We start from the raw sequence: 22,056 nt of genomic DNA on the forward strand, positions 1-22,056 counted from the left end.
TGTGTGTGTGTGTGTGTGTGTGTGTGTGTGTGTGTGTGTGTGTGTGTGGTTGGGGAGTTTGCAATACACTGAAAATAAAACTCCAAATTCCCAAAGGGAAAAATCTTAAGAAGCCACATTTTACTGAGAAGGAAACTAAAATGTGCCCCCATCCCCAACCCCAAACCACCACTAAATGCTTTAAATGTTTTTATAAAGTGATTCTTTCATCCCACAGCCTGGGTAAACCATCGGGTGCAGGGGAAGAAAGCAGCAGTATTAGGTATGCAGTGTTGCTAGGGAACACTCTAGTATCAAGGAGCAGCCCACAGCGGTTTCAGTAGCTGGTGGAGGGCTCCCCTCCACCCACTCTTTCAGCTTATTTAAATCATAACACTGGGGTTAGTGGACTGAAGTGTGTGTGTAGAGAGGAGGGGGAGAATCAGGTTTTGTTTTAAAAGGAGCCATTAGAGAGACCGATGGTGGGAGAAAGGCAGGATGTAGCCAACAGCATGCTGAGTAAAAGGAGTGGAAAAAAGGGATGAAGGAGTGTGTACTGGGAGGTGAGAATAAATAAATACACACACAAAGCAAATAAAGAAAAATGGAGGTAAGGAAAAACACAAAAAAACTTTCAAAATTAAAATAAAGGAAAATGACATAGGTAAGAGATAAGAATGTGAAAAGACTAGAGAATCAGCATCATTAAATATCGGCTTTTAAAGAGCAGAAATGTTAGGAAATATGATTACTCAGAGAAACTTAATGACTATAAATACATATATCAAAATGGAATATTCTCAACTTAGGCTTCTACTGCAAAACAAAAAGAGGACTTGGAAATTTGGATCTGGATATGAAATGAAGATAAAAATCTGTCACTCTGCCAAGGTGTCCACACCAACAACAACAAAAAATCTGTGACAACCACAAATAAGATAGTAAATGGGCTCTGAACAATATGCAGAGATTCGAATACGATTTCTCCATTTGAAAACTAAAATAGTAATCTATGATATTTAACACTGTATGGTATTAGCCATCCCGAACTAAAATAATCTTGCAAACAGATCAATAATATAAGGAAAACAAACATTCCTTATGTATACAGATTTACTTTCAAAACATTTTTAAATAAAATACTTTAAATAAAAAATATTAAATTATTTAAATAAAATTATTTATATGAAATTTAAGTAAGTATTTTTAACTTAAAAATTCTGATTTAATTTCCATAGATCCTTAGATCAGTGGCAGAGATTACAATATCATAAACATTCATCTCTGAGTTCAAAAGAACTAACATAAATACTGATATTTCCATTTTAACAGATAAAAGAGAAATTTAATAATTTAGTGGGGTTTTTTTACATAGGACTTAAAATTTAGAAGTGAATGAAAGAAGCTTGCTTATAGTAGAAAGAGGAAGAAGTGTGACATCAAATGATTATTAATTTTCAATACAATAATTTATGATTTCATTACAATAATATACCTTCATTAAGATGAAAAACATATATTTATCTGCATGTGCTTATGTACATTTTCCGCTTACTGTGTAATTTTTTCTGTTGCCAAATTCAGGGCATCCAGATGCATTTGAGCCAGCCGTAATCCAGGAAATGTCAAAAAAGCCCCAATGAGCGAACAGAAAATAGCCAGGAAAAATTTGAAAGTAAGTTTTGAAACAGGACCCCTAAAAATAAAATTTTTAAAAAAGCTGATAAACTTCTGAAGTTAACTTTCTAGAAATTTCCATTCTTCTAATCAATTACTTTACAAACCACAATAATAACAGTAATACAAACAAAGTAAACTCCTACAGAAAGACTGCTCTTATTCAATCATCCATAAAGGATTTTGATGAAGTATAAAGTAAATCAGACATCTCTTAAGGCACAGTTTTAACAATCTAACCTACATGTTCAACGTAGAAAATAACATGTGATTCATAAATTTCATTTAATCTCTAGTAGAAGAGGAATTAAGTTAAATAAGAGCAAATTCAAATGAGAATTCTATAAAAGATACTTTATACAAATGTAAAAAACATGAGTAAGAATATTGCTAAAAAAGAGACAGTCCTACTTAAAAAAGAACTCCTTTCACTGATTAAAAACAAAGAACCACTTATAGTAAATGCTATTTTACCAAAAATGGAAAAAATTAAATCCGAATAATAATTAAAAACTTACTGAGATTCTAAACCTTGCTTTTCGAGAAACTGCATCGCACTGTCTGAAAAATTTGTAAACCCTGTAGGGGGAAAAAATTTACTCTTATCATAGGGGTAAAACACAGAATCTTTGGAAATAAAATGCTAGAAAACAGAACATCTTAAATTTTGAAATGATGAGCATAGCTCTTTCATGTGCTAATTAGTATGTCATAATGCAATAAAATTTAGTTATTAGGAGAAATAGTCTTTGAAAACATCCCTTTGATATTTGTACATTCCATGAGTATGCATAAAATTTGCATTAAAATTTGCATCTTTATCTGTGTGCATCTTTATCTAACATTAGCATTGGTGAAACTTATTTAACTTTAAGGAAAAAATGGGGAGGGAACAGCATTTTTGGAAAAAGGTAGCAAAAGCTTAGCTAAAAAAAAAAAACAAAGATCTTAAGAATAATAAAGGTTAATTATTTAGAACATTACAGAACATACGCCTCAAACCTAATTTTAAAAACTTAACAGATATGAAATTCTTACCTGTTTCAAGTCCAAATTCCAGATAGTTTTCTGTTACAATCAAGACTGCCATTGCTTTCACAAAGAAAAAAAATCCAAAGGTAACACAGACTGATCTTTCACCACCATCTTCTACTTTAAAATAGTGTGTAGTTAATGAAAATAGAACTTTGCTGCAGAAGGAAAAGTTCAGGAAAAACCACAAATAACTTTGTGGAACTTAAACACAACCATCTTTACAGGGCCTGAACTCCAATAAAATTTGACTACAACATTCATTTTGATGCTACAACATGCTTAACTACAAAGTGCTGTTTGGAAGTAAGTGAAAAACTAATGAAAATCTGAATAGTCTTCCAGAAAATAAGACATAAAAACAAAGCAAACCTAAGTGAAGTTTATAACATTTTTAAATTAATAAAAAGTGTACATACACATACTAAGCTGTAATTAGGGAAAGAATGTATTTCTACTTTATCTAACTCAAATTTACTTGGAGGTTATTACAATAATTTTATGAAATAGGTTCTCAGTGAAACTATTATGAAATAGTTCTCAGAAAAGCCAAGGTACCAGTTATCTTAGGGAACTACCTTTTATTGTGTATATTTGTCAAGTAGTTTATATTTAGAATTAAACACACATCATAGGAATCATCTGTAAATCATCCACTAATTCAAAATTTGAGAATTACTAATAGCCAATGTGTAAGCTGTGGCACAAAAACTAAATAAGCATCTGGGATCAGCATTTCACAGTATGATAAAACAAAATACTTTAAACAAGTTCCTGCTGAGTTCTCAAAAACAACCAAAGGTTCAACATGCTCACCTATTTTTAAATATTTAAATTTTATATGAAAGTACTAAAGAGACTATTTTATCTGAGCCTTTCCCCCCTTAGTAATTAATCAAATCAAGAGCAAATCAGTGGATGATCCATAGCTAGAATCCAGATTTCCATTATACCAAATTGTTCTCCTTGAAAGCATAAACCCACCAAACAAAATAAGGTGCTTGGCCAAAAAAATCTAGAAAAGCAACTTTTACATTAATTATATATCAAGCATAGGAAATAATAGCAGCTGTCATTTAGTACTTGCCAAGTGCTAAGCATTACCAATTAACTCATTTCATCCTTACATTAGCCAACTATTATCATTACTTTGCCAGATTTTAAAAAACTATGGCACAGATAGGTTAAATAGCTTGCTCAAGATCACACAGCTAGATCAGAGGCAGTTGGGATGTAAATCTAGGCAGTCTGGATCCAGAGTATGTTCAGCTAACAACTTAGTATGCTGCCTCTAAGATACTGTATACAGCACCTAAGCTATGTGGTAGTTAGCAGCAACACATGAAATCATTTTCAAAATAGAGCTGCCTTGACAGAAGTAAATCGTTCATTCAAACATCCTCACAATCAGAAGTATTCTTTTCTTTTTGCGGTACGCGGGCCTCTCACTGTTGTGGCCTCTCCCGTTGCGGAGCAACAGGCTCCGGACGCGCAGGCTCAGCGGCCATGGCTCACGGGCCCAGCCGCTCCGCGACATGTGGGATCTTCCCGGACCGGGGCACGAACCCGTGTCCCCTGCATCGGCAGGTGGACTCTCAACCACTGCGCCACCAGGGAAGCCCAGAAGTATTCTTATTAAGGAATGGATGGGCAAGGATAAGGACGCTCGTCCTTGCTCTTTAAAAGGAAGATGTCCTTTGCTGCCTATTTAAAATATGTTAATATAGTTATTACCCAGTCTCTATTAAGATCCTACCTAGGATACTGGATATTAATGTAGAGTCCCAGCTGCTCTAAAGCTTACGGGCACCTACCCTAAGTAAGCCAACATGAAGGTAATACAGACAGATGACTTTCTTGCATCTTTCAAATGCAACTTGAAATAAATCTCTACTAGAATGTGAACTCCATATCAAGGATTCTTGTCTCTTGCGCACTGCTTAGTTAGAGCACCAAAAGAAGTGCCTGGCACAGAGTAGGTACTCAAAACAATCAGTGAACAAATTTTGCCATAGAAATAATGTTTTACATGGTAGTTTAGGTAACCTGAAACTATTAATTCTATGCTTTAACAGTAAATAGACCTTTTGAAGAATGAGATAAAAACAATTCTTTCTCTGGGATAAGATACTCAAAGTAAAAAAATAATATAGAAAAAGTTTTAATCTAAGATCTGTTTTTATCAGTGGTAATAACAAAAATACAAATTATTTACCACTCAGGGTTATAGATTTAAAGAATGTTCTAAGTTTTATAAAGGCTTAGCCTTTGTTTTCTTAAGGCTTATTTAGAAGATAGTTCCCTCTTTTAAATGTCAAAAAATAAAATGAAGTATAAGAATAGCTCATTTTTATCCACCTATTCCTGGGGCAACGAGGCCCTCAGAAGTGTGTGATGGGAAGTGTCTTTATTAACCTCCTTTAGTCAAGCACCTCATTTTTCAATGAGTATCATCCCCCTTCCTGACTTTCACTGTTCTCACCTCAATTAATCCCACTCTAGCTAATCTCCCTTTCACACAAACCTCTCTGCTCTTTCTCAAATTCCATGATTCAAGATAAATACTTGCTAAAATTTATTTTCCTAATTACTTACTAGCAATAGAATTATTTTCTTTGGAAAAAATGTGGTCTTGTGTGCTAATTATAGATCAAATGAACTTTCATGGGCTAATCCGAAAGGAGATGCCATTTATAGCATTATTTCTCTAAAAAGAAGATTATTTTATTTCCAAGCATTTCAGAATACAATCTACATGCAAGGTGAAGGTACAATCTAAAAATTGCTGTATTAGGAATTTATTTCAACTTCTTAATATATTTCTTTACAGACTACTATAATATTACTTATAATGCTACATTCTATAAATTAAGTACCTGATTTCCTTTTAAGACAAACAAAACCAGATCATGAAAAGCTAGATGACACCCTATTAACTTTTTGATTAAAAAGACCTCTGCATGAAAAAAAAAAAAAGACCTCTGCATGTTTTCATATTTGCTATAACAAATACATGCTTTAGGATCCATATAACCAGAAATACTATAGAACTTAGGCATACACCTGAAGACATTTACCAGGCATGTTACTTTCATTCTAAACGTCTTCTTAAATCAACTATACGCCAATGAAAATTTTTAAAAAATCAATACCTTTGTTATTACGTTTAGAGAGAACTATCTTTTTTAAGAGATTTGGAAATTAAAAATTCATATAGTTGGGGCTTCCCTGGTGACACAGTGGTTAAGAATCCGCCTGCCAATGCAGGGGACACGGGTTCGAGCCCTGGCCCGGGAAGATCCCACATGCCATGGAGCAACTAAGCCCATGCGCCACAACTACTGAGCCTGTGCTCTAGAGCCCACAAGCCACAACTACTGAGCCCACGAGCCTAGAGCCCATCCTCCTCAACAAGAGAAGCCACCACAATGAGAAGCCTGCGCACCACAACGAAGAGTAGCCCCCGCTCGCTGCAACCAGAGAAAGCCCGCGCACAGCAACGAAGACCCAACACAGCCAAAAATAAATTAAATTTAAAAAAATCCATATAGTTGAAAAAAATAAAAATGAATGTCTTCTTATATTCACCATAACTCAGGTTACATAGTCAAGTATTTGAACAAATTACTTCTTTTTTAATTAAGCTTTTTATTGGAGTATAGTTGATTTACAATGTGTGACTTTCAGGTGTACAGCAAAGTGAGTTATACATATACATATATCCACTCTTTTTTAGATTCTATTCCCATATAGGTCATTACAGAGTACTGAATAGAGTTCCCTGTGCTATGCAGTAGGTTCTTATTAACAAATTACTGCTCTAATGTAAAAATTAAAACTAATAAACATGGAAATGCCACTGGTTTACATTATCTCCTCCACCAAATATTCAGCACCCTGACACAAGGTTATCTTGCTCAATTTAACTTTGCAGCACTCTGGTTATAGAGTACTGCAATACACAGATATCTGAAACTCTACTGAAGTAAAAGAGCTAATCCACATAATAATAGATGTCAGTTTTTCTATGATATTGAACATCAGGGGAAAAGGGAAGCTAAATTATTTTACAACAAGGGAAATAAATCCTCAATTCTTATATATCTGTAAAACCAACAATCTTTGCAAATTATAGTAAGAATTTAAAGAGTGATATTTACACTCCAGTTCTTACTTTGTAATGAAGAATTTTGTGGTATTTCCATGTCTTATTCCTTCGAAATTCTTTCTAAAATCACCTAACATTATTGTTCAAGTTTTCCCTAAACATAGTTGTCAATCCTCTTCCTATTTTGGCTAACAACTACTAAATCATTTATAAGCAATAAGACTATACTACATCACTGCAGAAGTTGGCATGATTTTGTTATATTAAGCTTAAGTAGGGCTGTCAAATTGATAGGATGTCAATTTCAATTAAAATGATTGATGGGGGTTTAACAAAGCACATTTAGTTTCCATGTCATTTTAAGATGTGATGTGAATTTTTTAAACTTTTCTATAACTTAATCATTGCATATATCCTACCACTATTTTCTCCTCCTTCTCTGTAAGAATATCATTTATTTCAGACTTTTTGCATTTATGCTCTCACATCAAAGACACTGGTAGTCTACAGTTGCTTAAAGTAAAAAGACTTTACAGGGAAAAAAACTGGGAAGACTATGTATCCAGGTCAGAACTCTGACAGTAATCAACAGGCTCCAGCTAGGGGAGATAAAGGCAGGACCTGCCCCACCATCAGCGCACACCCATCCCATTAACCTGGGTGAAGATATATTGTTTGTAATGAAAGATGCCTCTGAGAGGAGTCAGCTGTGTGTGCAGGTAGAAAAAAAAAAAAAAAAAAAAAAAAGGTTACAAAGCATAACTCTAAACCATCTTGCATAAACTAAGCTCTTGGAAGGGTTTTCTAATTAACCAAAGTAATAAACACATTGTAGTTTAAATTTACATTACGAATGATTTTTTTAGTAGTTCAATTAATAAAGAAAAACTACAAAGTTAAGACTTCCCTGGTTAATCTTCTGAACTTCTCCTTATAGGAGAGAACAGCATTATAAGAGTCTATAATACAATTATTTTTAAAATTATGTAATTTTAAAAGCATAACCTAAATATATTTATGATTAATAAGTGATATTAATCACTTCAGTAAGAGTTAAGCCAGGTTAAGTGTAAACAATACAAAAGCAAATAACAAAGAAAAAAATCTGATTTTTAAATAAAGAGGACTACTGGAGCTTTTCCCCATGCAAATAGTAGCTTTTCTTATAATGAAGCAGAGTACCAAGTTTTCTAAGACAGCAAGTTAAGAACAATTTTACAAGTCTTAAAAGAAACTTCATCTAACTTTCAACACTCAAGATGCAGTTTTATGAAACACGAAACACTGTTTTAAGAGTGGTGATGAGATTCTAGAATACAGATGCTCAAACTTTTCTCTCCAGGATATTCTGAATCCCATGCTCCTTACTCATCTACCTCTTCTCTGAAACTTAAAAATAAAAGAAACAAAGCTAGTGGTTCATTTTACTACTATCAAACACTACAGGTCCATCTCTTTCTTGGCATTCTAACGAAGAGCTTACATATTAGGAGATAACAAGGAAAAAGGAAAAAGATTTAAAAACAAAACATAAAAACTCCAAAACCACAAATGAAACGCTTTTGAGATTTAGCTATGATCTCTCTCATTGCCTGAGGGCCCCAAGCCCAGGTTGGAAAAGCACTGCTTCATTTTTACTGAAAATGGATACTAGCGTCTATAAAGATACAATTTCCAACTCCTTCACTTACACTAAAAAGCAAAATAACACCTTTAGCCAAAAGTGATATCAAATGACCAAAATGAAATTTCTCAAAGATTATACCTACTGCCAAATTTTATTACCACAGATTTATTAAATAAATTACAAAATATGTCAACACTAAAGGAAAAAAAAAACAAAATTAGATGCAACCAAACCCAGGTTATAATGCCTACATCTTGAATTCATACTGAAGAGTAGATAAATCTTAAAACCAACTACTTATTGAGCTCTATGTTGGAACAAAACCTTCCCATAACCCACAGTGTAAACACACAAACAATATTCTGATATGTAATACTATGATCTAGCTACGCCCATATGTTCAAACTTTCATTCAATAGTCCCCAAACCTCCACTTAAATCAGAACAGTGTATTTACCGTTGCCTAAATGTAACAGTTATACTGTCTTGGATCATAACTTATTACCTGAACTACCCTCTTCCCTTCCCTCTACCTAATCAAAGGCTCAGCTCAAGCTCCACATCCTTCCCGAAGCTTACCATTTACCTCTTCTGCCCAGACCATTCCCTTCCTCTTTTGAACTCGCAGCACTTACTACTATAACTCACTTGCCAAGTATACAAGCTACCTTGAACTGTAGAGTGACAGAGATATAAGAAAGCAGAAAGGGTGATGAAATGATCAATCCAGGAGGCACAATATCCGACTAACAAAAGTGAGAGGGAGAAACAGAACAGGGGATGGGAGGATTACAGAAGGGAAAAAACTATCAGAGACATAGTACAAGATAATTTCCAAACTTGAAGTTTCCAAATTAAAAGAGCCTACCAAAAGCCCAGCACAAAGAATGAAAAAAGATTCTCAAAAAGGCACATGATCATAAACCTTCAAAAACCAGACAAATAAAGAGAAGACTGTAAAACCCTTCTGAAAAGAAAAATAAAGCAAAACAAGTCATATGCAAAAGATTAAACATCATGACACTGTACTTCTTAACAGCAACTTTTGACACTGAGGACAATGGAGCAATGTCTGCAAAATTACGAAGAAAAATACTGACAACCCAGAATTCACTATTCAACCAAAATATCAATTAAATAAATGAGAGTAGAGAATTAAGACACTTTCAAAACTGCAAAGTCTAAAACTGGTTACCTCACATGCGCAAAAAGCTCCACCAAAACATTTGAACAAACCAAGGAATAGAAAAACACTGATTCCTAGAAATGGCAAATTAAACTTGGGAGAAAGGCAAAGGGAATTCCTAGGATGACAACAAAAATAAGTCCCAGGATGACAGTTGTGTAGCAAGCCAAAAGTTCAACCAGTTCAGATAAAAGCCAGAGAACAGAGGTCTTTAGGAAGGGTTTCTCTATGGGGGTGGGGGGTGGGACGGAAGAGGAACTAATACAAATTATAAGTGACGTTGTGAAATAACTATTTTGAAAAGCTAGTGGAATTAATAATAAACACACAGAAAAGTAAGTAAATTTTAAAAAGTATTAATTAATGAAAAAACTGCAAAAGAAGATATAATACTTTATAATGCTCACATATGAACAATATTTATATAGGTATAATAATCAGAGGGCTTCCCTGGTGGCGCAGTGGTTAAGAATCCGCCTGCCAATGCAGGGGACACGGGTTCGAGCCCTGGCCCGGAAAGATCCCACATGGCGCGGAGCAACTAAGCCCTTGCGCCACAACTACTGAGCCTGTGCTCTAGAGCCTGCGCTCTAGAGCCTGTGCGCCACAATTACTGAAGCCCGAGCACCTAGAGCCCGTGCTCCTCAATAAGAGAAGCCACTGCAATGAGAAGCCCGTGCACCGCAACAGAGTAGCCCCCACTCGCCGCAACTAGAGAAAGAAACAGCAACGAAGACCCAATGCAGCCAAGATAAATAAATAAAATAAATACATTTTAAAAAATCACTGATTTCAGCAAAAATTGTAAAGTAACTATATTAAGAACATAAAAAAGAGAAAACACAGAGGATGACAGTTTAAGAAAAATCCTCAACTATTACAAGTGATGAATTAAGTGTCAGTAGTATAAGCATTATACTTAGAAATATGAAAAAAATTTTAAAGCCTGAATAAACAGCTAAAACAGGACCAGAAGAAGTGGCAAGAAGGTAAGGGACTCTTGGTTTTTAATACAACAGTTTTAGAACTTTTTGTCTATATAAACAATGTATATATAGTATTTAATAAAAGTTAACATTTTGGAAGATTCAATCTAGATTTTAATAAAATCTTGATCTACAATGTACCCCCACTCTGGAAGAAAGTACATTATGTCCTAGAGTTTAACAGAACCTAAACTACACACAAATTCACAGTGTAAAACACATATGCACTGAGATTATTTCCATGTCCTATGAGTTAAAATAGTAAAATGTTAATGATGATTAACATTAACCAACTGTTAGAAAAGCTTCCCATGCTTGTTAAACACTATGATCATAAAAACCTTAAGATTTCAATACAGTCTAAGTCTTTCACTGGCAAAGATGTGACATACATACACCCAGGACAGAACACAACAAGTATTTGATCTATTTTATAGAGAAGTAAATAGGCAGCTTTTCTAACAGCTATACATTCCCTACAAAATAAGAAAAAAATCTGAGTATTTTCCAGCAACAACCCTTAACAGTTCATTCCTGGTCAAGAAGAAACTGGCCAAGAGTTACACAAAGATTTGCTGAACCAACTGAAGTCTATTCTCGGATTTTATTTTGTAGATGTTTCATTATGTTTCAATTCAAAACTCAGCTGCTTATCCTACCAAATTTTTAGAGCAATGTGTATTTTATTCAATTAATATATAACAGACCCAAACAGTAGTACATGGTAGTAGACTAAACAAAAATCTCCTAAAAAGAAGACAGACTTTTGTTAGCATTAGACATATCAGAATATAAATCTGGCTTTTTTTTTTTAAAGAGACAGGAGAAATAACTACATTATGGTGCCACATTTAGTTCCTCACTAACAACTGTGGTAACTTTCTTTTGAGATCACTTATAGAGACTTTCTGTACTAGCTAAGAGATTAACAAAGTTTCTGGTTGAGATATTTATCAAATTTCTCGAATACTTATATAACAGATTGTTTCTAAATAAGGAAGAAACATCCTTTTATTCTCTAATCCCATGAGTATGCTTATTAACAATAAGTTATTCATATAGAAAAATAAATAATAAACTACACATGAAATACTATAGAAATGGCTTTCAAAATAAAATTTCTCTAAGAGCTATTTCCTTTGATCTGATCTTTCTTCACTAATTGTCCACAATTTCCAAGCAAATTAGATATAGTTATTTTTAACCCCTTTGTACACAAATACAACTCAATAATGTAAATAACATTATAATACCAAAATTAGGCTTCTATCAGTACATGTATAACAAAAAACACGTACTAGGTAAAAATATAACATTTATTTACTTATGACAATGGAAATAATGACCAAGTACCTTCACTTGAGTAAATGCTTCTCCTTACCTTTATCTTGCTATTATTACTTTCATAGATCATCCTGTACATTAGACTTTCATAAAGAATATTATATTAGTAAATATTCAAAACTATAAATGCAAAACCATTGATGCAAATAGTCATTTTCTTTTCCTTTAATAATTTTCCCCCTTGTTAATTAACCCCTCAGTCCTAGCTAAACGGGCCACCTGCTTTGGTGCTAGCTTATTTTGCTTTATATTATAAAATCTCAACCCCTGAAATAAAGAGAATGTTAGGGAGGGAATATATTTTTTTCTGCCATGTGGCTGACATTTTTAATGTTCTAATTTAATGTCAATGTATTTCACAACTGGAATTAGCACAAAATTTATAGATACAAAAATTACAACAGAAAATAAAAATCAAGGACAGGTAGGAAGATTTACACGGTAGGAAGTATTTTAAATATATTTATCTTTGAGCTGGAGATAAGAGCTTTGAAATAGTGAACAGGCTTAATTTTTAGTTCTAAAAATGGCAAATTTCCCTCAACTAGGATAACAACTTTAATAACATATACGTGTCAAAGCACTACGACGTTTTAACATAATTTATACTTACATTGCTTTAAAGACCCAATTCTCATATTAAGAAAATGTCTTCTACACTGTAACATCTTGAGATTATTCAAAGATATTTTATAAATACTCTTTTGAGAAGGAAAGAAATACAAAGAAATCGTATTCTGATAAGAAATGTTGCCAATTTTTTTGCCAATATACATATCTAGTGTATAGTAACCTAAGGAATAAACACAGAGGTTTCACAGACGTTTTTCAAAAATTTTTCACAAAATGTATAATTACCTTTTTAAAATACATCACGTTTCCACTCAACTAAGCAATTTCCATGTAAACTGCAAGTTTTCTAATATGTGAAAAATTATATTGTTTTTGTGACCACTAACAAAAAAAAATAAAACCCTAACTTTTTTCCTATTCAAATGATTAAACCTAACACATCTAGTTTTCCATAAGAAAAGGCAAATGAAATACTCAAAACATTAAACTTGGCATTCTTAAACTTTGCTGAAGAGAAACCTAGAAACTATACCAAGAATCTGCTACAGAATGGACACTAAAAACAATAAAGTAATTCTTATGAGTTACCAAATAAAATCCTTGTCAAAATAATCTGATCCTGTCGTCAAATGTTAAAAAAACAAAACAAAATTTGGGTAATTTTTAACTAAAACATTTTTTCATGTTTTCTTGGAGGTGAAGGTTCGATTACTTTATTTTAGTTAAAATTCTCCCAGATATAAGCCAAAAACTACTATGCAACTTTAAAATCCATCCCACACAACAGCTTACAGCCAGCCTCAACCTAACCAGATTATGGAAAGAAATGATGGCCAAAGATTTTTGAAAGCATAAAAACAAAGGCTTTATTAAAAAATAAAAGCAAACAAACAAAAAACTACTAATTAATCTTCTGATTAAAATAGAGCAAAACAATCAAACTTACACTTACATTTTTAGATTCAGAAGGAAAATTATCATTTCCTAGCTAAAAGAAAAAAAAAGTCATACTTAACTATATATTAATAAACAGAAAAAGTCCTATCTCCCATGTAAGTTCTCTATGTAACGCTAGGTTTCTGACCTGAAAGGTGAATAATCTGACAGCACTAATGTCACAGAAGATCTCCAAAAGTTTGTTAAAGAATCAAGTTTTGACACAACACGCTATGTACAAATTTTCAAGACAAAAAAAGTACCTTTCCTCAAATTCAATAGCTTTGACTCTGTTCCTTTCTCACTAGGAAACATGATATCTTATGCAGTTCACTTCAGGGTTTAGTGTTTCGTTTTTCTTATTAATCTAAAGCAGAACATTTTTGTAAAGAATACAGTAATTCAGAATCGTTTAAGGAATTCAGAAGAGGTGACTAAGTTGCACTACTTTGCTGTAGTTGTCTTTCTTAGAGCAAACAAATACAGCATTTAATTTGTAGACCTTTAATTTACAAGTCTACATATAGAACTGAATATTTAACACAGAAAACCTTAGAATTTATTTCAATTTAAACCATTCACAACTTTTTGCTTTGTATAAAATTTGCATGTCTGGCAACCAAGACAAATTAAAATTTTAAAACATAGCCTTAAAAACATACATAATAGGGTTTTGTACCTTAAACCATCCACATTGTAAAATACAAGCACTGTGGAAATGTGACTAATGATCCAGTCATTTAACCAAATATAATAGGACTACTGAGAAGCTTTATCATTCTTTGTAGAATAGCTTTCTTCTCACTCAAATTCACGTAATTGACTCAATATTACTCTACGATACAGCTTATTCATAAGAAAAGGTTCTTTTTTAAAAGAAATCCATCAATTGTAGAATATTTTAATTTTTAAAAGTTTTACTTCCACCAAAGGATCTCTGGATTTTTTGCAAGCACCGTTTTTACCTTTTTACTTTTCTTTATTCATAAATGAAAATTACATGCTTCATATTAGGAAATCAGTAGACATTTCTCCAGTGACTCTAAGACGTTATGGGCCATCATACAGGAAAGACAATTACTACAACCTCTCCATCCTCATTATAAGGCTTTCTTTACCCCTTACCTTCTACATACCATGTAACTTGGCATAAGTGGAACCGGAACACACAGACTTGGACAAATAGGTGGTTAGAATTACAAATGGGCAAGAGAGTAGAGCTGAGAATTTGTATGGGTTTAGGAATAAGACTGGAAGCAGGAATCATAGCTTAGATGCATGTACAACTCAGTTGAAGCAGAAAGCAGAGCTGATGACAAGGGATGATGGGTCAGTTTTAGGTTCCAGGGTTCAAGATTTTAGTGTCACATGTTTTAAAAAATCATTCTTGTGCTTTTAAAACTTTCAAGATTATGTAAAAATTATAACTGTTGTCCGACACAAGAATGTCAAATAAAACTGATGGGGGGAAAAAATGACCACAAAAATAAAACCATTTTCTTCCTCACTTTGAAGTGAACCAATTATTTACGTTATATGTGTCTAATTTGGGGACCACTTTAACAAAGGACATTTCATCAGTAACAACTGCAGAGAATTTCTGAGTCAACTGATGTATGTGTGACTCTGGAATTAAGTGGAGCCATTGTCCTATGTAATCAATGGAGACATGTGTTTGACTAATAAGTAGGCACATACAATAAGAAAATAAAGAGAAGCCAGACAGAGGTCACTGCACCTAGACTGTTCATAGGGTGTGAAAGGCATACCAGATATGTTATAACTAAGATAAAAGATAGGCTATTAACAGACTCTTCCTTGGTGTTCATCTGGATATCTGGCATTTAATTCTGGTTTCCTGCACGCCATTGAAGGCAGCAGGTCATTTTCTCACATGCTACAAGTTCGAAAGAAAATCATACACACAATTCTACTTTCCTTCTTCTTCTCTACCCCCTTTGTGGAGGGTCAAAGTTGGCAGAAAATAGCTTGGATTATAAAGCCCTTCACCAGTTTCTGTCTTCTCTGGGATGGAGAGACAGCCAGCTACTAGATTCCCGCAGGGATGCTATTGTTTGGTGCCTTTCACGAGTGTGCTACTTAAAACTAAGCAGAGCCAGTTCAGTGCTGAAGACTGTTTGGGACCTCTGCTCTCATATTATTAGGCATTACTGAGTGAAATGAAAGATAAAAATTTATTCACATAAACAATAATTTGAGTAGTTATTAAGAAGTACGTTTTTCTAATTTCTCTGGTAAGTAGGTATTAAGGGCTGTATCACATTAAATAAAACTGGGTATCAAGATACACGTTTCTACACAAATACATCATAGCTACAAACCATGAAGAGAATGAAGCAAAAATGAGAATATTCCATAATAAACAATATTTCAGAGAACATAAATACTCAAAGTATGAAAAAAGTAGCAAGACATACATTCAGCTAGTGCTAATTATCAAGTTAAAATATTTTTAGTGTGTTTCATATGACGATGTCTAGGGATGGTCTTTATTCTGACTGATATTTTCATATATTTAATACTATAGAACTAAATAGTAATATTTTAAATACTTGAATTTAATCTGCTCTTTAATCTGCTCTTGAATAAGTACAACACTGAATATCTGGGGATATTTCTCAACTGACACGCATGATCAGTATTTCTACCCAGTACAATATAAACCTTGTGAAGACATCAACTCTTAAGGCTTTGTTCTGGCTCTTCTACTCTAAATTATACCTAAATCAATCCAAAAAAGTCAGTAGAGAGATAGCACAGTGGTGTCGAATGTCAAATCATATCATGTATTTTAAATGGTATCCACTAACAGCTTTTTTTTTTTTTTTTTGAGGTACGCGGGTCTCTCACTGTTGTGGCCTCTCCTGTTGCGGAGCACAGGCTCCGGACGCGCAGGCTCAGTGGCCATGGCTCACGGGCCCAGCCGCTCCGCGGCATGTGGGATCTTCCTGGACCAGGGCACGAACCCGTGTCCCCTGCATCGGCAGGCGGACTCTCAACCACTGCGCCACCAGGGAAGCCCCACTAACAGCTTTAAAAGACTGTTCAGCAGTCTCTCGTTGAAAATAAAAGATATAAGATATGTATTAATTCTGCTTACTCCCAAAATCTGACTAAATAAACTACACAGGAAGGAAAGTAAAACTCCTCAAAACAAAGAATAGGAAAAGAGATGACAGTAGAAAAAAATTTTCAACAAATTTTGGAAGACATGAAATAGATGGACAAGCAGTAACTGATTTAGGTTTCAGTTTTCTCTACTATGCTGGATCTACAGGGTGAGGAACCCAGTGAGAAGAAAGCCAATTAATTCATAACACATGATACAAACAAAAGTCAGGAATTGGAGACAGCAGGTACCTCTGAAGGTAGGGTTGCAAAATGTATGAAAACAAGATGATTGGCTGAATGTCTGTATTAGTGTGATTAGACTTCCCAGATCTTCTGTCTTGCCTAATTATAGAGATTTGATGATGGCTTTTCCCCAATTCTGGCAAAACCCAGAAGAATTAATTTTTAAAGATATTAAACCAGAGAAGATTGGGCTTGGGGGTATTATGTAAAACTCAGGGTGACAATGAAGAGCTGAAAACAAACGGTAGGGGGAGGACTCAGACATGCAGTTAAATTAACGCCTGCACAATGAATGTTGAGTCTCAGAGCCTTCTTCCCCAATCAGCTCTCTTAACACTGCTTGTCAGACTTAGATCCCGCAGATGGGAGAATGGACAATTCTTCTCTGGAGAAAACGATAGGCCCAACAACCAGCAGACACTGATATTTAGAGGTTCCCGAAGAATACTTCCAGGTCTCTATTCAATCATCCACTAAAAAGTCTACCAATCAACAAGCTCCAGCCACGTGCACAAAACTTCCAGTTTTTAACCCCTCCTTCTTGAATATAAACAGGTACTCAAAGACCACAAGACATTCAAGAACAATCTTTAACACAGTAGAGACTGAAACAAAAAAGGGGGAGGAGGGAGACTCAGAAAATAAACAATGCAAGGTGCAAATTTAAACTTAAAAGCCATTAATATTCTTAAAAATAAAAAGATATTACACATCCATGATACAAGAGTGCTATGAAAATGGAACTTTTAAAAGAAAAAGTCTTAAAAAATGACATAAAAATTCAACAGAAGGCTTAAAACAGAAAACTGAGAAAAATCAAGAAAATAGTGCAAAATAAATGGAAAGGGGAGATAAAAATTAAAGAATCATTCAAAGATATCCAACATCTCACTAACCAGAGTTCCTAAAAACGAAGATAAAAAACAGAGAATCTTACCAAAGAGATAATATAATACTTCTGAATAGAAATAGCATATTGAGCATATCCACTTAATATTTGCCTCTCCCTAATTCCCACCAAAATGACAGTAAAGGAATTTGTTTTTAAGTACAGAAATACAGTGAATAGGAAGAGAAAAAGCAGTAAAAATCTGAAGCAAAAAGCAGGCAGATAAGTGGTAAATGACTAAAGAGAATTAGGAAGCTCAATCAGAAAGTCAAGAATGCAACCTGCAAACTCTGAGAAAGGATAAAGAACTGGTCAGATACCAAGTAATTATCTACATTGGGGTGAAAGTGAGAATATGTGTGTTGGAACAGGAGATAGTAAAACTAAGTACCTACTAAAGGGATAGTAAAACTAAGTACTTACTAAAAGGAAGTACTTTTAAAAAGTAACCAGTTCAAACTGTCCCCTCCTAAAAGAAGACTGGAGATTTATGCTTTGGAGAGGTTAAAAAAGATGATCTCTGGCCTATCAAGATTATCCAACAACTTGCCTCACCATATGCTCAGAGCTTCCATTCATCCTTTTAGTGCCTCACACTTAAATATAAACAGGCAAATATCGATCACCGGATCTCTCTAAGTCTTTAATATGAAAGACAGTGACCAAACCAAAGAAACTAAATCAACTCAGAGCAAAAAGATACTTGGTGGAAGGAAAACTTTTACAAAATCTATCAATATCTCAAATATACATGAGAAGATAATGTAATCTTAAAACAAGTATGGGACTTCCCTGATGGTGCAGTGGTTAAGAATCCGCCTGCCAATGCAGGGGACACGGGTTAAAGCCCTGGTCCAGGAACATCCCACATGCCGCGGAGCAACGAAGCCCATGTGCCACAACTACTGAGCCTGCACTCTAGAGCCCGTGAGCCAGAACTACTGAGCCCACATGCCACAACTACTGAAGCCCGCATGCCTAGAGCCTGTGCTCTGCAACAAGAGAAGCCACTGCAATGAGAAGTCTGTGCACCACAACGAAGAGTAGCCCCTGCTCGCCGCAACTAGAGAAAGCCCGCACGCAGCAATGAAGACCCAACACAACCAAAAATAAATAAATATATATATATATATTTTTTAAAAAAGTATGATCCCGTGAAGGGTGGGGGATAGAAACAGAAGAAAAAGAAGACTTGAAAATTAAAAATTATAGCAGAAATTAAAAACAAAAATTCAATTAAAGGGTTGGAAAGGTTGGAAAAAACTCCTAGAAAATTAAAATATAAAAATATAAACATTTTTTGAGAGACAGAAGATAAGCACCTTAGAGAACCAGTCTAGGAAATCTGATATCTGAACAATAAGCATTCAGAAACACAGAAAATGAAGAAAAGGAAATCACAAATAAAATAATTCAAGAAATATTTCTAGAAGTCAAGAATATGAGTTTCCAGATTGGTGAACTCCCAGCACAATGGATGAAAACAGATCCTCAACAGAAGGCGTATCTTCATAAAATTTCAACATACCAGGTAGCCAAAGAAAAAACAGTAAAGATTCCATAGAGGGGGAAAATATTGGACATATGAAAAATCAGAAATCAGAAAGGCAACTGGAATCCTTGAAGAGCAAGAATGGAACTTCAAAGACAGAAAAATAATGCCTTCAAAACTATAAAGAGAATGATGTAAAACCTGGAATTGCATTCTCAATCAAAGGATCGATTAATTTTCAGGCAGGGTAAAAATACTTTCAGGTGCGTGAAGTCACAAAAAATGCATTTCCCACACAACCTTTCTGAAGATAATACTGAAGGATACGCTCCACCAAAATGAGAAAGTAAACCAAGTAAGAGGCAGACGGAATATAAGAAAAAGAGTCCCAGTCTGAGACATGTAAAGAGAATCCCTAAGAAGATAATAACTGGTGCTTCCAGGGGAATAGCTGTGCATCAGTTGGGAAACTTAACCAATCCAGAACAGGGCCTATCTGAGGGCTCCCGAAGAACTCTCTCCAGGAAGATGAAACTGACATATCACCTGATGCTTCTGAACATACTGAGCTTGCAGTTGAATTAACAATATGTACAAAGAAAACAATGCAAATGAAAAGGCAAGTATTTATCTGTGAATAGCATTTACATGATCATAACATAAATAATGAATATTTCCTTAAAATATGACATTACTATAGTCAGAAGATAAGGTGAATGGGAAATGATCAATGGTAGGTGACAACCCAGGCAGATGTGCTAAGTCCTCATTTCCAGAGTGAAATGACAACAATATTTAAAGCCTAAAATTAAAATCAGGCAGTGGCCTTGTATGCATATGGAAATATGGATATAAACATCAAACAGAAAGGAGCTAGAAAAAGTTGCCTCCGGACAGGTGGAAATTTAAGAAAGAATGTTTAATTTCAATAAAAAAATTTTTAAAATATAACAAAAATATTGCCCAGTATTAAAGGAAATGAGTTTCCAGTTGAAAAGCTAAACCTAGAACTTAACACAATTAATGATGAAGTTTCAGAATACCGTAAGGATTCCGGTGAAAGAGAAAAAGCTTCTGGAGGGTGAATGTGAGTGGGGGGAGGGGAGGCATATGCCAAGAGCAAGACGGCATCCAATTGCTCAAGAGCCCTCAAAACTCTGAGGAAAAACTATTTCTTTCTTAGAATTTGTACTGAGCCAAAATATAAACTGAATATGGGAAAAAAAAATAAAGATAACTCAGGCATGCAAGATTCCCCAAAATAAAAAATATACCACACTTTCTAAAGACACTATAGGAGAATGCACTGTGCCAAAACAAGAGAGTAAACCAAAGAAGAGGAGATGATGTTATCCAAAAAGGGGCACAGGGAATTCTTGGGAAGATAGTGAAGGAAATCCCAGGATAACAGATACACAGGAAGCTGAGAGAACTGAGGGCTCTAGGAGGATATTTCCATGGAAAAACAGAATAGAAATGATGCTATCTGGCAGCCACTATGGAAAACAGTATGGAGGTTCCTCAAAAAACTAGAACTACCATATGAACCAGTAATTCCACTCCTGGATATACATCCAGAAAAAACAAAGACACTAATTCAAAAAGATAAGTACATCCCACTGTTCATAGCAGCACTATCTACAGTAGCCGAGATATGGAAGCAATCCAAATGCCTATCAACAGACAAATGGATAAAGAAGATGTAGTATACATATATACATACAAATACATATACACACACACAAAATGGAGCATTACTTGGTCAAAAAAAGAATGAAGCTCTGACATTTGCAGCACTGTGGATGGGCCTAAAGAATATTATGCTTAGTGAAATGAGTTAGACAGAGAAAGACAAATACTGTATGACATCACGTATATGTGGAATCTAAAAAATAATACAAAAAGGGAATTTCCTCGCAGTCCAGTGGTTAGGACTCCGAGTTTCCACTGCAGGGGGCGTGGGTTCGATCCCTGGTCGGGGAACTAAGATCCTGCATGTCGAGCAGCATGACCAAAAAAAACAAAAACCAAAACAAAAACAAAAACCAATGAATGTATTATGTAAAACAGAAACAGACTCACACATATAGAAAACTAGTGGTTACCAAAGGGGAGAAGGAAGGGAGGAGGAGCAAATTACAGGTATGGGATTAAGAAATACAAACTACTATGTATAAAATAGATAAGCAATAAGGATATACTGTATAGCACAGGAATGGAGTATAACCTGTAAAAAATGCTGTACATCTGAAACTAATACTGTAGATCTACTATACCTCAATTTAAAAAAAAAAGAAAGAAATGATGTATCTGAACTACTGAGGTTTAGAATTCTGTAGGAGAGTTTAGCTTCGATACAAGAAGAATAGAAAATTGTTCAAGGAGGGTAATGATACTACAATGCTTAACTATCAATAATATTTTCATAGGTGTAACTAAAACCAACTACTGATTTAAGTAAAAAGCTGTCTCCTTAGTATTTGGAAAGAAAAGAAGGAAAGGAAAAGGAAGGGGGAGAAAGATGCAATAATACCTAAAATTAAAGAAATACCATTATCACGTAAGATTTAGACATATGGAAGGAAATCTCAAAAGAAATACCTAAAAGAGGTAAAAGTGGCTCCTCTGTGACATGAGTCAGACAGGAAAGGGAAGGCAGAGAACTAGTATCTTTCCTTGTATTTCACTTTTGAAACTATTTACCTCTATTTTGAAAATTTTTTTCAACTAAATAAAGAGGATTTCAACAAAGAAAAATTCTCTAATGATCTAAAATCCTTTTTAAATCACAGACGAGATCTAATGGTGTTAGCTGTAAAAGGAAAACAAATTCATAAATTAATATTAATGAT

General features: G+C 34.3%; 1 protein-coding gene across 7 annotated transcripts in view; it reads right to left on the bottom strand.

The window, feature by feature from the left end:
• Positions 1 to 22,056, bottom strand: part of TMEM161B (transmembrane protein 161B) — a 69,417-nt gene that overhangs the window by 8,918 nt on the left and 38,443 nt on the right. For 6 of the 7 annotated variants that reach the window (XM_029218362.1, XM_029218365.1, XM_029218366.1 and 3 more), the window contains 3 exons: positions 2,695 to 2,846; positions 2,175 to 2,235; positions 1,535 to 1,675 (listed from right to left, as the gene is read on the bottom strand). In XM_029218362.1, the coding sequence (XP_029074195.1) occupies positions 1,535 to 1,675; positions 2,175 to 2,235; positions 2,695 to 2,846 (354 nt within the window). The remainder of the gene's footprint in view (positions 1 to 1,534; positions 1,676 to 2,174; positions 2,236 to 2,694; positions 2,847 to 22,056) is intronic. The other variant, XM_029218368.1, reaches the window with a different exon arrangement.

Source organism: Monodon monoceros, unplaced genomic scaffold (genome assembly GCF_005190385.1).
Source record: "Monodon monoceros isolate NGI ecotype Baffin Bay Population unplaced genomic scaffold, NGI_Narwhal_1 Super_Scaffold_12, whole genome shotgun sequence".
NCBI classification, from domain to species: domain Eukaryota; kingdom Metazoa; phylum Chordata; class Mammalia; order Artiodactyla; family Monodontidae; genus Monodon; species Monodon monoceros.